The following is a 15,104-nucleotide window of genomic DNA, read 5'->3' as shown; positions in this document are numbered from 1 at the left end:
TTTTCTCCTTTCAAAGTGAAGAATTCAGGGCATTTATGGTTTTAGATACCAGAGAAACAGAAAACTAGCTAATTATTTTAAAAGGTATCCTCCATGTAAAAATGCTTATCAAAGCCAGAACAGATTTGATCCTACTAGTGAGAGTATGTAGAAGAGACTGACAGAAAGATTTATTAACCCATTTAAGAGTATGCCCTTAGGGCTAAGAGCCTGTTTGTTGTTGTGGCCATTTCAGGGTTCTTGGTTTTGTTCATGGAAAGCCTTTCTTTGGTTCAGGGAAAGATCCTGGTCAGGTGGTCCATTTAGGGGAATCCTAGAAGTCCTGTGTTCTGACAGCTGCAAAAACAGCTAGGCTTTTCTTCCACGCCTATGCTATGTAGATATGTGCATTTCGGATCTTCTGTCCTTTTCTATGTACTGTAGACTGCTTGAATTCCATTGTAGAACCAAATATGGAGAGGGAGGTTCTAGAGGCCACTTTAACCATGAAAGTTTGTAGATATTCAGAACTTTTTTTTTCAAGATTTTATTCATTATTTAAGAGAGAGAGCAAAACAGAGAGCACAAGCAGGGGGCGGGTGCAGAGGGGCAGCGGGAGAGGGAGAAGCAGACTCCTTTCTGAGCAGGGAGCCCGACTCGGGGCTCAATCCCAGGACCCTGAGATCATGACCTGAGCCAAAGGCAGACACTTAACCAATTGAGCCACCCAGGCGCCCAATATTAGGAACTTTTATCTTCTCACACCTCCCGTTTGTAGTGATGTCGTGGTTATGGTTATGTAGATATGCTCTGTTTTACTTATCTTGCAGGTTTGGCATTTCCAGTTGGATATGCTGCCTTTTCAAATTAATTATGCGTTATTAATGTGTTTTACTTATGCAGGTAGTACATTGAACTATTGAGCCTGAGTTATTTGTCAGATAAAGGTGATAAATATCCTCTGAGCCATCCGTATTGTTTCTGTCTAGTCCACTCTTCAGTGACATACATTGCTTTCTAGATGGCTGGCTGAAATTAGAAATAGTCTTAAGGTGTGGAATCTTTTTTCTTTGCAAAATGAATTCGCCTGTTCTAGAATTGACCTGTGACTTGACCTCATTAGTACTTTATTTGAAACCAATTGATAGTCTTTTACAGCATTTATTAACAAATAGTTAAAAGGCTAATACAGAAAGGAAAGAAATGCTTGACACTCCTGTTCTGACTCTGCTTCTTCTCTGGCGCAAACGTTAATCATGAATGAAATAAAAGCATGTGATACTGTCACATAAATAGGCAGATCTGTGGAGCAGAATAGAAAGTCAGTAAATTGACCCAAATAAGTAAATGATCAAGGTAGCACTACATAGCAGCATGGGGGGGAGGGAGTAGACTATTCATTAAAAATAGCCATCTGAGGGGGGTGCCTGGGTGGCTCAGTCAATTAAGTATCTGCCTTCAGCTCAGGTCATGATCTCAGGGTCCTGGGATGGAGCCCCGTGTCGGGAGTCTGCTTCTGCCTCTTCCCTCTGCCCCTCCCTCATGTGCTCGCGCGCCCTCTCTCTCTCTCACACAAATAAATAAAATATTTTTTAAAAAAGTAGCCATTTGAGGAAAAAAATTGGATCTTTTATTTCTCACATCAAATAAATTCCGGGTGAGTCAAGGATGTAAAATTTAAAATGAAGGCATTAAGGTATTATAAGAAAACACAGGGGATGTTTAATACAGTCTTAGTATATAACTAATGATAGCTAATTTGGAAGAACAGCATAGCCAACAGGAAATACCAAACCTGTAAGATAAGTAAAATGTAGCATGTCTGTATATAATGTGCACTTCCAAGAAGGGGAATAAAAATAAATAAATAAACTTTGCAGTTACTCTGACCTTTGTATTTATATTTAAACATACTTAACAGACCTTCTTGTGTATGACACAAAAGTCACAAAAGAAAAGAATTACTATAAAATTGACTACAATCTTGGGGCACCTGGGTGGCTAAGTCAGTTAAGCATCTGACTCTTTTTTTTTTTTTTTTAAAGATTTTATTTATTTATTTGACAGAGATAGAGACAGCCAGCGAGAGAGGGAACACAAGCAGGGGGAGTGGGAGAGGAAGAGCAGGCTCTTCCCAGCAGAGGAGCCTGATGTGGGGCTCGATCCCAGAACGCCAGGATCACGCCCTGAGCCGAAGGCAGGCGCTTAACCACTGTGCCACCCAGGCGCCCCTAAGCATCTAACTCTTGATTTCAGTTCCAGTCAGTATCAGGACTGTGGGATTGAGCCCCAAGTTGGGCTCTGTGCTGGGTGTGGAACCTGCTTAGGATTTTCTCTCTCCCTCTGCCCTTTCACTCCCCCCCCCACTCTCACTGTCTCTCTAAAAAAACAAACAAACAAGCTACATTCTTTAAAAATGTGCAAAGAAAATCATATATAAAAGCAAAAGGCAGATATCAAATTGGGAAAAATATTTGCATCAGGCATAACAAAGAATATACTTATTTTTTTCAATATTTAAAGAGGATCTACCAATAAAAAAATCACCAACAGCCAATAGAAAGGTGGGCATAATTTTCAGGAATGAAAATTTCAATGCCTAAAGCAAAACATGTCAGCCTTATTCATTATAATAAATTAAAACCAAAATAAAATGAGAAACTGTTTTTAACCTAAAAGTTGACAAAGTTCGATTAACACACTGAGATGGTAAGGATGTGTGGAATGGGCATTTTTATACATTTCTGTATGGAGGGTGAATCGGTGCAGTCATTTGGCACAACCAGTATGAGTAAAGACATGACCAATCATTGCAGTATTATTTGTAGTAATAAAAAATATTATTAATAATGTTTGTAATATTAAAAGCTTTTCTGTTACTAAGGGATTGATAAATAAACTTGTAGATCCATAGAAAGTAATACTATGTGGTTAGTAAAGTAAATATTGCAATAAAACTATATATACAGGTATGGAAAGACATCTAAGATAGTTACAGTATTAGTGGGAAAAAAGCAACATGCAAACCGATACAGTATTCAACTATATGTGAAGGAAAAAAGAACATTTATGCATATATGTTTGTATAGTTAGAATCTTTCTGGAAGGTTATATACAACCTGGCACCAGTAGCCATCACCGGGGAAGGGTTAGGTGGTGGTTGGAGATAGGAGACTTAGTTTTCACAATGTGCTTCCATCCAGACATTCATGTATTCATTCATGTATTCTTTTTCATGCAACAATATTTGTTGAACTTTGCTGTGTCTCAGGCAGGGTGTGCTAGGTTCTGGAGATACAGCAATAGATCAGAATGAAGCCCCTGTCCTTATGGAACTTAAATTCTGAGAGTGGGTGGGCTGTGGACAGATAATAATCCCCTAAGCAGGTAAATATTAATATGCAATTTATCACATAGATGTAAGTACTCTGGTGAAAAATCATAGTAAATTAGAAAGTGCTTATATAGAGTGGTCAGCATCTTTGATGTTATGACCAAGCCAGAGACTAGAAGGAAGCTAGGGAATAAGGCAAGTAAATATCTGAGGGAAGAAAGCCAAAGGATTGTATGATCTATAATTAGCCTCTTACTAGTAAGTACGAAATTGCCTAGGTCATTTTTTCCCATTTTTTGTTAAGGTATTATTTGCATGTAGTAGAGCCTAACCCCTTTAGCCCAGACTTGTACGACTTCGACAAACACCTACGCCACCACAAACTAGGTCATTTTCTAACTATTTAGGGCTGAAGGTTATCTTTTCCTTTGAAGTTGAACCCTCTGTGTGTGGGGGATATACCACTATTTCTGATTTGAGATATTTATAAACCTTTAAAATAGGCATGCTCTTTCTTAGAGTAAGTTATTAATTTGGTTCTTCTAGGAGGATGTGATATAGGCTTGGGTGAAGGTTTTTCCAAAAACTAATTCAGGCCAAAAAACATTTTTTTTTCCAGAAAGTCAGTACTGTGAAAAAATAACTTATACTGGCATCATGTAGACAAACCACAGTTATTTCACTGAATTTTTCATTTTAATTGGACATATTGAAGGTGACTAACTGGAACTGGAACCCCTTTTAAGAATTATGAGTGAAAGAAATCTTTGGTGTCTAGACAATTCTAATGGAAAACAGAAAGATTCTAATTACTTAGAAAATTGAAATAAAATTTTGAGCCAAAATTGTGTGCCTGTGCCAAGATTTGGCTAAGTTTTTAGCTCTTTTTCCAAGCTACTTCCCTAGGTGATTGATCTCATTTAGTTAATGTAGGGAATTGCCAAAGCCCAAATCAAGGCAGGTCTTTAAATTTTTGTTTTTAATAAATACACCAACTGCCAGGAATTGGCTTCTGGACAGTGTCAAGCCCCTGTTGCCAAGAAGCTATGAATTAAAGCCAGGTACTTAGGAAAAATTCTTTAGACTTGGTTCGGTTTACTTCTCTTAACCTGGCTGAAATGTTGGGATACTGGATGTTTATAACCTATTTAAATATGTCCTTTTGAGTCAAAAAAGTTCTGTTTCTGCTGTTGAACCTAGTTGATTTGATGAAAGTAAACAATGTCTAAATTCATGGCTTTTATTTCTGGATGTTATAATTATTGAAATCCCAGTGGAGCCCCTTTAACTACTTCCAAAGCGGATTTCATTTTTACTAATTACAAAACACAGATACCTCATTTATAGATTTTTATCTTGTTTCAACAGCTGTGACTGATTCTCATGCTCTTTCCCTTCCCCCCTCCCTCCCTCCCTCCCTCTCTCTCTTTTCCTTCCAGAATGGCAATAGCTTTTTAAATTATAAAACAAGCACTTGCATGTTCATAAGCTCTTTTTTCAAGTAATAATAAAGTATAAAACAAGTAAAACATTTCTCCATACTACTCGCCAGAGCTAATGTCTCTTACATTTGTTGTTTATCTTGCCATACTTTTTATGCTTATATAACTTATGATGAACATGTAGTTTTTAGGTAAATGGAATCATACTAATCATAGCCTCTTATAATGGGAACATTTTTCCATTGCAGATACATACTTGTAATTCTGTTTTAGGGACTGTGTAATATTCCATCACACACATGTACCAAAAGATGTTTATACACTTAAACTGTTTCTAGGTTTTTGCCTTTATCTATAATGTTGCAATTGTAGGACACGTGTAATTGTTCTTATCTGCTTGGTTTATTAGGATGTATATCCAGCAGAGGAATTGCTGGTCAGAGGGTAGTGCCATTATTGGGAATTAATTGTGATGTTGATGCAGAGGCCAGGGATCAGCTTGCCACTTAGGCAATGGAGGGCAGTTGAAAGGACATTAGTTGAAGTGGAAAGAGCCTTTAAAATGTGTAGAATTGTTTTTAAAACATTTATTTAAAACGATGTCCTCTAATAGACCCATTACTCCTCTCTAGTTACATTGTCAGACTGCCCTCCAGAAAGGCTGTCCGGTATCCCTCCCGCCAACAATGTGTTAGCCACTTGAGTGCAGGGGACGGTGTTGCACTGAATATGCATGAGTGTTTAGCATTAGTCCTTGACACATAGGAGGTGCCAAGTACAGATTTTGTAAATGCACCCATTATGCCACATTTTTACCAACTCAGGGCATTATCAAACTGATTAATTTTATCAGTCTGGTACATGAAATGGTTTCTTTTTTTTAAAAGTGTAAATTTTTTAATTAAAATCAAGCATCTTTTCATATGATGATTGTTCATATGCTTCATGTCCTCAGCTTATTTTTGTATTGAGGTATTGTTTTACTGTTACTGACATAAAAGTGGGAAGTTAAGTAAATAAGTTTTTAAAGATAGTAAATAATGACCTATGTATTGCAAATTTGTTTACCAAGTCTGAGATTTGTCTCAAGTATATTAGGTCTTTTGCTATTTAGGAAACAGTTTATTTTTAGGTAGTCCCCTCTATCAGTCTGTTTTCACTTAAAATTTTTAAATTCTGTAACATGCTCAGAAGGGCCTTCCTCATCCCCAAATTATAAAAAATGATTATTAAGTTTCTTTTAATACTTCTATGGCTTTAACTTTTTTAAAGATTTTATTTATTTGAGAGAGAGAGAGAGCATGTGTGCATGAGCAGGGGGGCAGAAGCAGAGGCAGAGAGATAAGCAGGCTCCCCACTGAGCAGGGAGCCATTGGGATGCGATGTGATGCAGGCTTAATCCCAGGGCCCTGGGGTCATGACCTGAGCTGAAGGCAGATGCTTAACCAACTGAGCCACCCAAGCATTACATCTTTAATTTTTATGTTTAAATATTTGATCTTTCAGGAATTGATTTCTGTACAAAATGAGAAATTGAAATCCAAGGTTTCTTTTATCTAAGTGGCCAGTTTCTTATTTCAGAAACATTTCTTTCGTGTGTCTTTTTTTTTTTTTTTATTGAAGGGTAGCTGATGTAGTGTTCTGTTAGTTTTCAGATGTATAATCAAGAACTTTTTTTTAAGTAACCCACCCTTTCCCACATTGATTTGAAATGCTGCCTTTACCATATATAAAATTTTCATATATATACAAAGTAATTTCTGGACTTTAATTTCTGTTTTGTCAGGTTTTTTTGTCTGCTTCTTAGCAATATTACATTATTTCAGTCACTTAAGCTGCATAATAATTTTGAAATCTGGTAGGCTAAAGTTCCCCTCTTCCCTGTTATTCCTTTTTTTTTTTTTTTTTTTAATTTTCTTGGCTGTTCTCTGCCTTTACTCCTCCAGATGCACTTTAGAATCAATTTGTCAGATTTTTTAAGTTCCCTCTAAATTCTTTCAGTATTAACTGGCATGACAGATCTGGCTTTAATGATGTTTTTCATTTTGCTTTGACCTAAGTTTTATATCCTTAGTTTTCCTTTAGTGTTAGGTTTAAAATCAGAGTCAATCTGTTCCCTAGCCTTGTCTTTTTTTGTGTTTCTTGTTCCACTGCTTTATGCAAGTTTTTTTACTTTTGCTTCTAACAGCGTATCAGAAATGATCTCATCTTAAACATTCAGCAGCACTAAGGTCATTTTTAAGAACCATCTGAGAAGACAAATACCAAATGGTTTAACTTACATGTGGAATCTTAAAAAATAAATGAACAAACAAAAGCAGAAACAGACTCATAAATACATAGAATAAACCGGTGGTTGCCAGAGGGGAGGGTCGGGATAGATGAACTAGGTGAAGAGGATTAAGAAGTATAAACTTCCAGTTATAAAGTGAGTCAGTCACGGGGTTGTAACATACAGCATGGAGAATATTAAATCAGTAATACTGTAATAATGTTGTGTGGTGACAGATGGTAACTGCACTTATCATGGTAAGCATTTTGTAATATATGTAATTGTCGGATCCTTATGTTGTACACCTGAAACTAATATAATATTATATGTCACCCGTTAAAAAAAAAATCTGAGAGCCAGACTTTTGTAGGGCTGTGCTCTTCCTCACATGCCTGTCCTGCCTGGGACTGAGTTTATGGCACATGTCTATCAATTACATAGCTCTTCTTCCCCCTAGAATCATAGATAATTATTCTCCAGTTAGTGTGGATTCTTAAATAGGTGAATAACCATATTTGGTAAGTTATAATAACCTTAATTTTAGCAATCGGTAAGATGTGTGTGTTATATAAAAACAAAAATCAGTTTCGTGGTTACAGAGGAAGGAAACTTTATTTGATATACTGGTTATTCAAAATAATTAGGGATCTAGCATGTAAATTTATTTCAAACTCAGTATAAGTTTTGGCACCAGTTAAAAAGTAACAAAAAATACAATTTAGGCTACATTACGGGAAATAAGGCATCCAGATTAGAAAAGGTAATAGCTCCAATCTATGCCAGTAGTTTTTAGAGTTTTGTGCACCTATTTTGTGCCAGGGACTAAACCAGGTGCTAGGATACAAAGCTGAGAGACATAGCCAACGTAGAACTAGGTAAAGGATAGCTAGAACAAGCAAGTAATCATAGGTTTTATGAAAAGTCAAAGAAGGGCGTCCAGAAACTAGACCACAGAGGCTGGGAGCCACCTATAAGGGGAGGTGACACACAGAGCCGGAGCTTGGGAGGCGGAGCTATGGCCCTCACTAGCTCTGGACCTTGTACAAATTCTTTAACCTCATTCTATCTCAGTTTCTTCTTGTGTACAGTGGAGTCAGTAATAATACATTTTACACTGTTGTCCTAAGCATTAATGAGATGGTGTATAAAGGGGAAGCCTCTGGAACAGACCCTGACACACAGTAATGACTAAGAAAATGGTATGGAATGCATTTTGAAGTGCTAGGATGTAGAAGTAGCCCCAGCAGGGAGAGACTTCCAACGGAAGGAAAGGCGTGCGCCAAAACTGGAGTGGTTGAGCTGGGGCGTTTCTGGAGTTGCAAAGTATTTAACCTGATTGGAGTGGGGGGAGTAGCTGAAAATGAAGCTGGGAAGGGAGGCAGGGGTGAGATCTCCAGATAGGAGCTGTTGTGCCATGTTGAGGAATCTGAGAGGCACTGAAAGTGTTGTGGAATCTTTGAAGGCCTAAAGTAGGGGAGTGTCCAGAGCAGTTTCCCCAGTTGAAAGACTATTTTGTTACATATGTGTGGAGGGACTAGCAAAGCTATTTGAAGTAGCATTTCCAGTTAGAGTGGTAGTGCTCAGCCCTGGCTGCTCGTTGGAACCATCTAGAGAACTTTCAACAATCTGATGCCCAGGTTCACTCCCGACCGGTTTTATCAGCAGCTCTGGGGGTGGGACTGAGGCGTTGGTACTTTTTATTGAGCCCCAGATAATTCCATTGCACAGCCACAATGGTGAATCACAGCGTTAGAGGGTCACTGTGTTCAAATCAGATTTGATAAAGTTTCAAATTACACAAGTGCCGGCAGCATAAGGGAGCCAGAGTAAGGAGATAACAAGTAGGATACGGTGGTCGGTTGAATGAGGAGGGGGTTGATTATTTCTGCACTGGGTCACTGGGGTGATAATGATCATCTGCCAAGACTCGGCCATACACCAAGAACATGAAGGAGAAACAGCTTTGGCTATTAGACCTTGTTGAGTGGGCATGAGAAAGATGAAGGGTTTGATTTTCAAATGTGGGTATTCAGGGAAAATGGCAAAGGGCAAATGGGCAGAGGGAGAAACTGAAGCGGGGGAGGAGCTGATGGTACAGTTGAAAACTCAGGAGACAGTAGATAATTGATAAGTGAGCCCCCTGAGAAGATAGGACGTGAAGAGAAAGAAATCATTTATATGAGAATTTCCACTCAGAGAGAAAGAAGTAAAAATAGGTGAGGGTGCAGTTACGTTCACAGGTCAAGGAAGAGAGGCTATAATATAGCCCGATGGCCTGATTTCCTTACTGAAGGAAGTAGGAGTATCTGCTGAGAATCGGAAGGTGCGAAGAGGGGCTTAAGGAGTCTAGGCACGTGCTGGGAGAGTCAAGGGGGCCATCTGAGAAGGAGGTGTCTCGTCCTGCTCTTAAATGCCGTTTTTTCCCCCAGAGTGTCAGTATTGAATCTCTCTCACATACTCTCTGGGTGATCTCCTTTGTTACATTAGATTATTAAGAAAAACATTGATAAACTGAAGTTTGTCCAGAGGAGTTAAGTAGTTCACACAGTTTAGAAAGTTATCGGTTAGCTTTTCATTTCTGGGGTAGCACTTGGCTACCTTAATTTCAGATTACAAGTGTTGATATCACTTGAAAACACTGTACACATCCCACAGTTTTCAGTATCACTCAGCAGCATCATATTTTTTTCTACACTATCAACTCATTTGAAAACATGTTAACTTTTAGTATAAATATTTTCTATTATACTATAAGTACATTCTAAGAGATATTTTACTTCATAGCTACTTCATACATTTTTTTGTTCTATGATGCCTAATAAAGACCTAACTAGATTTCTCAACTCCGATATAAACTACGATTTGCAGTATGTATTCTCTAAATATTTTTTCCTCTGAAAACCCACTAAAAGTCCAGTAGTTAATTGTCAGATAGCCTGAACTATTTATTTTACAGTTTTCCTATTTAGCAGAACTAATTGTACACTACAAGAAAGCAGTCATTAGAATGGCTTTTCAGTAAGGCTTCTTATTTTAACTTAATTATTAAGATAATTATAAATTACTTAAATAAAACTTGGGTTAGGACCATGAATGTATAGATAGAAGGTGACCTTGATATTGCAGAACATTAACCTAACATTTTTTTTAACATTTTTTTATTATATTATCTTAGTCACCATACAGTACATCTCTGGTTTCTGATGTAAAGTTCGATGATTCATTAGCTGCGTATAACACCCAGTGCACCATGCAATACGTGCCCTCCTTACTACCCATCACCAGTCTATCCCATTCCCCCGCCCTAACCTAATATTTTGATATCATTTCAGGTAACATTTCATTTGTTGCGTTTCCAGTTTCCAGCACCAACTCACCAACAAAGATTTTACCAAAAACCTTAGGACCAATAAATGTGAATGTTGGACCCCAAATGGTAAGAAAACCATCAAATCTTAGAATTTGACATTTTGATTAGGCAAGACTAATTTAAAGGATAATTGTACTAAAGATACTGGACAAAAATTCCAGTTCACTTCTTAACTCATTCACTTTTTTAAAAAGTTTTGTTTTTATCAGAATGTAACTAAGTCTTGAGAAAAAGAAAGGCTGTGTGCTCTTCAGTGTTTAATGTTTGTGTATTTGAGTCTGGATCCTGGATATGTAATATCAAGGTTTTTGCCTGCTCCCTATGGTAGCCTTCTCCTGTTTTTAGTTTGATTAAATTGATTCGAAATCTATTATGTTTTATGTTCTTCTCTTTTTTCTCATACAATAACCTTTACTGCCCTAAGCTATGTACTCTAATATAAATTGAATATGACCCAACATTTAATCTATATCCAAAGCTATCAGTCTTTAGTAGTAGAAAAAATGAATGCAAAATGGAAAATATTTAACCGTTTCTCTGAAGGTATTCCATTAATTATGCTAGAGCTTGACGTGTATAGCACTTTTTTTTTTTTAAAGATTTTATTTATTTATTTATTTGACAGAAAGCCAGCCAGCAAGAGAGCGAACACAAGCAGGGGGAGTGGGAGAGGGAGAAGCAGGCTTCCCGCTAAGCAGGGAGCCCGGTGCGTTACGGGGCTCGAGCCAAGGACCCTGGGATCATGACCTGAGCCGAAGGCAGACGCTTAACGACTGAGCCACCTAGGCACCCCTATATAGCACTTTTAGAAAAGCCTTATTTATAAGCAAAGTCACATGCAATTACCCTAGAAACTATACTTAATTTAATGGTCTCAGCCGCCTTTAGCAAAAGCATGTAAGCACTTGAACAGGTAACTCTTCATTGTCAGTGCTTGCATGTTCTCATCTATAGAGCAGGAAGGATAAATTTTGCCCATAATACTCAGTACTGTGGACTCTGTTAAATGCAAAATTATTTAGGCAAAAAAATATATCTTTTAACATACTTAGTGGTTGCAGCAAATCTTTAAGATTTTAAGACATTCAAGACATGACATTTTTCTTGACCACTTGAGGACTGTTAATTATCTACAGAATTCAAGCTAAAGATCTTGCACAGTTTATTGTAACTATGTGAAGAATGTAGTCTAGCTCCAAACCTCATGGAGACTTAAGCTCAGGTAAGCGTCCCCATTTCAAGGTAGTTAGGGTATATTTCAACCATTTACTATGCTTTTGCTTCTCACCAGCCACTGCAGTAGGTGTAAATGAGAGAAGGCACCTGACTTTAAAGTCTGTATTTTAGGGGCGCCTGGGTGGCACAGCGGTTGGGCGTCTGCCTTCGGCTCAGGGCGTGATCCCGGCGTTATGGGATCGAGCCCCATATCGGGCTCCTCCGCTATGAGCCTGCTTCTTCCTCTCCCACTCCCCCTGCTTGTGTTCCCTCTCTCGCTGGCTGTCTCTATCTCTGTCGAATAAATGAATAAAATCTTAAAAAAAAATAAAATAAAAAATAAAGTCTGTATTTTGAAATGTGATTATATAAACACCAAAATTAAATAAACATCTCTGAACTCTTAGAGTTTCTCCCTAACAGTAGTCCTCTGTTTCAAGAGACTATTTCCTGTCAATATTTTAGTGATACTGCTATGGCTTAAATTTGAATTCCTTTTTTTGGAAACAGTTTTTCTTTGCATTGTCAATTTGAGTTACTATACATGTAATTACTGTTACACCTCAGCTCTGACAATGGTAAGTAGTCTTGTATACTACTTACCTCATTACTACAAACCTCAGCATCAGCAAAACAAAGGTCAGAAGAAGGAAAGGAGATTTGGGGCTCCTCTTAAAACCAGGCCTTAATTTGTATCCTTAATACTGAGGTACTTTTTACAGTTCTCAGTTGTTGGACAGAAATGAAAGCTTTCTTTTTGACTTCCTCATTGTTGTAGAATCCCAGTTAGAGCCATTTCTCTCTTTTCTTGTTTATCTCTTTTGAATATTGTCCCCTCACCTTCAGTCTCTCATCTGTGATTTAAAAGTATTTTTTTTAAGTTGGAAAACTCTTGACTAAAGCCTCTTTTTAAAAATCTGCTTCTTTCTGTTATCTTTCTCTACTTGCCCTTTAAATTTCACATGTCTTTTTTTAAGCCAGGTCTTAATGGTAGATAGAAATTTCAGAAAGTCCCAAGAAGGTTGTTTTTGTTTATAGAAACTAGTTTAACAATAACTGTTTTAGCTTGGAATACTTGCCCTTTAACTTAAAGGTAATCTTGTCATATAATCTCATAACCATCTTTATTTTAACATGGTTAAAAAGTACATGTTTCTTATAGTGAAAACTAAAATTTTGTGAAATAATAAAATCCTTTAATGTAATACTTCATAATTGTATAGATCCTTTTTCCCTTCAGAATACAGATGCTCTCTTGGCTTTCTTTTTTTATAATTGAAGTATCATTGACACAAAATGTTACATTAGTTTCAGCTATACAACATAGTGATTGAACAACTCTATTTTATTCTGTTCACCACCAGTGTAGCTACCATACAAGGCTGTAACAATTTCTTGGCTGTTCTTACTGTAGATGGCAGTAGTATGTAAGATATATTGATTGAAGGTAGAAAATCTTCAGAATGAGGTTCAATTGCTATATGATTTTCATAGCCCAACTGTAATCCATTGTCAAAAAACTGCATGATTACATTTAAATTAAGGATTTCTTTGGGGTGGGGAGAAGTAGGTGCTGGAATTTAAAATAAATGTTTATTTTCCTTATCAGATCAACTGAATATAAGAAGTAATTACCTCTGATTACCTCTAATTTCAATTGGGATTTCAAAATTAAGGTTCAGTTTTATAAAACATACCTGACTCATCACCTATATAATTTTCGTGTATTCAGTGGTCGATCAAGTTCTGTTGGCTTTTCTTTGATTTTGTTTCTTAAGGTTCACTGTCATTGTCCTAATTTAGAAATTCATTGCATCTCACATGAACTTCTAACTTGTCTTTTTAATTGAAGTATATCATCCCTCCAGTTTGTTCATTCAGGAAATGTTTATTGAGGATTTCTGCTATTAAGTGCATACCAGGCACTAGGCTAAGAGAAAAGAACAGAATATTGCTAATCACTGTCAGATCAGCAAAGGCTATCGGCTAACATTCTGATTGAGGAAGAAAAAATAAACCAGAACATAGCAATTCATTTCCAAAGCCTTTCTCAGTAATGATAACCAGTTTTTTTCTGTGTCCTGTTTCCCTTCCTCTTCTCTTCATCTTTTTTTTTCTACAAAGTCCTTTAAATCAGGTAAACTGAGCCTGTAGGCTACTTAATAATAGATACAGAAAAAGAACTTAGTAATACTAATACTGCACAAATAATGCAGTCTATCTCAAGGGTAAGTCTGGATGCTTAGGATTGTGGAGACTCCTGTTCTTGAAATAGAGTAGACCAGAGACTAATTAAGTACTCAAATTTTCCTTCTTAAGCTTCACACTCAAGGTCAGCATGATACAGGACTCATGAATGTGTAATGTAGTGATTGGTGAGAACTATGTCTTTTAACTTTTATTTTCTTACTGGATTTTATGTAATCCTTTCTGGCATATTAATGAACAGAGAAGCTACTTTTTTCATTTTTACAGATGGGTCTTCTGTCTCCGTTCATCAAATATTTATTGTGCGTTTTCTCTGAACATCTCCTAGCACTGTGCTAGGCTCTGCAAACATTTCATCTACCCTTAAAGATTTTACACTGGAATGGAGATGCGGAGGTGGGGTGGGGAGTGTAGAAGGGTAGGAGATACAAACCCATTGTCCAGTGTTCATATTTTCTCATGAGGTAAGTTTCTGAATTCCTCATTTAATAATCCCTGGAATATTGTAGAGAATCAGAATTCTCCAGACATCTATCAGTATTCATTGTCTTTTGTTTTTATTTTTTTAACTATCGAATTAACTTATTGAAATTATTTCCTAGGCATTTGTATATAGTAACATCTCCCTAGCTCCAAATTGGCAAAATGCCATACACAAACAGAGGTAACTAACGTTCTTAAATGTTGAGTAAATGAATAAATGTTGATGAGACTTTAATAACCAAGGCTGAACTAAGCTTGAAATGCAAATGAATCCTTCCCATTGTTCTTTATGGAGCAAATTAGCAACTAACTTAATGACTGGAGTTAGACCCTGCCTACAGAAACAGGTGTCATTTGATCAGGGATACAAAAATTAATTAGTATTTGGACCTACATCAGGTGATAGAAATAGAACTATTTCTTTTAAGATCTGTCATTTAAAAATTATATGTAGCCCATGTAGATGCTTTTCTCTCTTAATTGGTACTTTAAACAAAACCTTACTGTTATGGAAATTTTCAAAAGTATATGAAGATAGAATCTCTTCCCTTTAGGAGATCCAAAGATCTGGGGTTGCCTGGTGAGGGCGGTCCTGTGTCTCGGGTTGGAAAGAAAAAGAAGAGCGAGAGAATCTCTGTGTGCACAGCAGCTCGTTCTTCAACAGTTACCAATGTTAGGGCCAATATTGTTGCATTAATACCCCCACTCACTGGAGCATGCCCTTATTTTTTTGACAAAAATACTTAAAAAGATACCAGTAGAATGCTGAATTGTTTTTTGTACTAATTATTATTAACATTT

At 37.0% G+C, this 15,104-nt stretch overlaps 1 protein-coding gene across 10 annotated transcripts in view; it reads left to right on the top strand.

The window, feature by feature from the left end:
- TFDP2 (transcription factor Dp-2) overlaps positions 1–15,104 on the top strand; it is a 188,677-nt gene that overhangs the window by 109,969 nt on the left and 63,604 nt on the right. For 8 of the 10 annotated variants that reach the window (XM_087870247.1, XM_045791908.2, XM_045791907.2 and 5 more), the window contains one exon: positions 10,360–10,463. In XM_087870247.1, coding sequence (XP_087726373.1) covers positions 10,360–10,463 — 104 coding nt within the window. Of the gene's footprint in view, positions 1–10,359; positions 10,464–14,087; positions 14,285–14,422; positions 14,485–15,104 lie in introns of all 10 variants that reach the window. The other 2 variants (XM_045791911.2, XM_087870250.1) reach the window with 2 other exon arrangements.

The sequence above is a fragment of the Ursus americanus genome, chromosome 20 (assembly GCF_024610735.1).
Source record: "Ursus americanus isolate L20-20 chromosome 20, mUrsAme1.1.p, whole genome shotgun sequence".
Classification (NCBI taxonomy): Eukaryota; Metazoa; Chordata; class Mammalia; order Carnivora; family Ursidae; genus Ursus; species Ursus americanus.
Note: the sequence above shows the minus strand (reverse complement) of the source record. Positions and strands in the feature narration are given on the sequence as shown.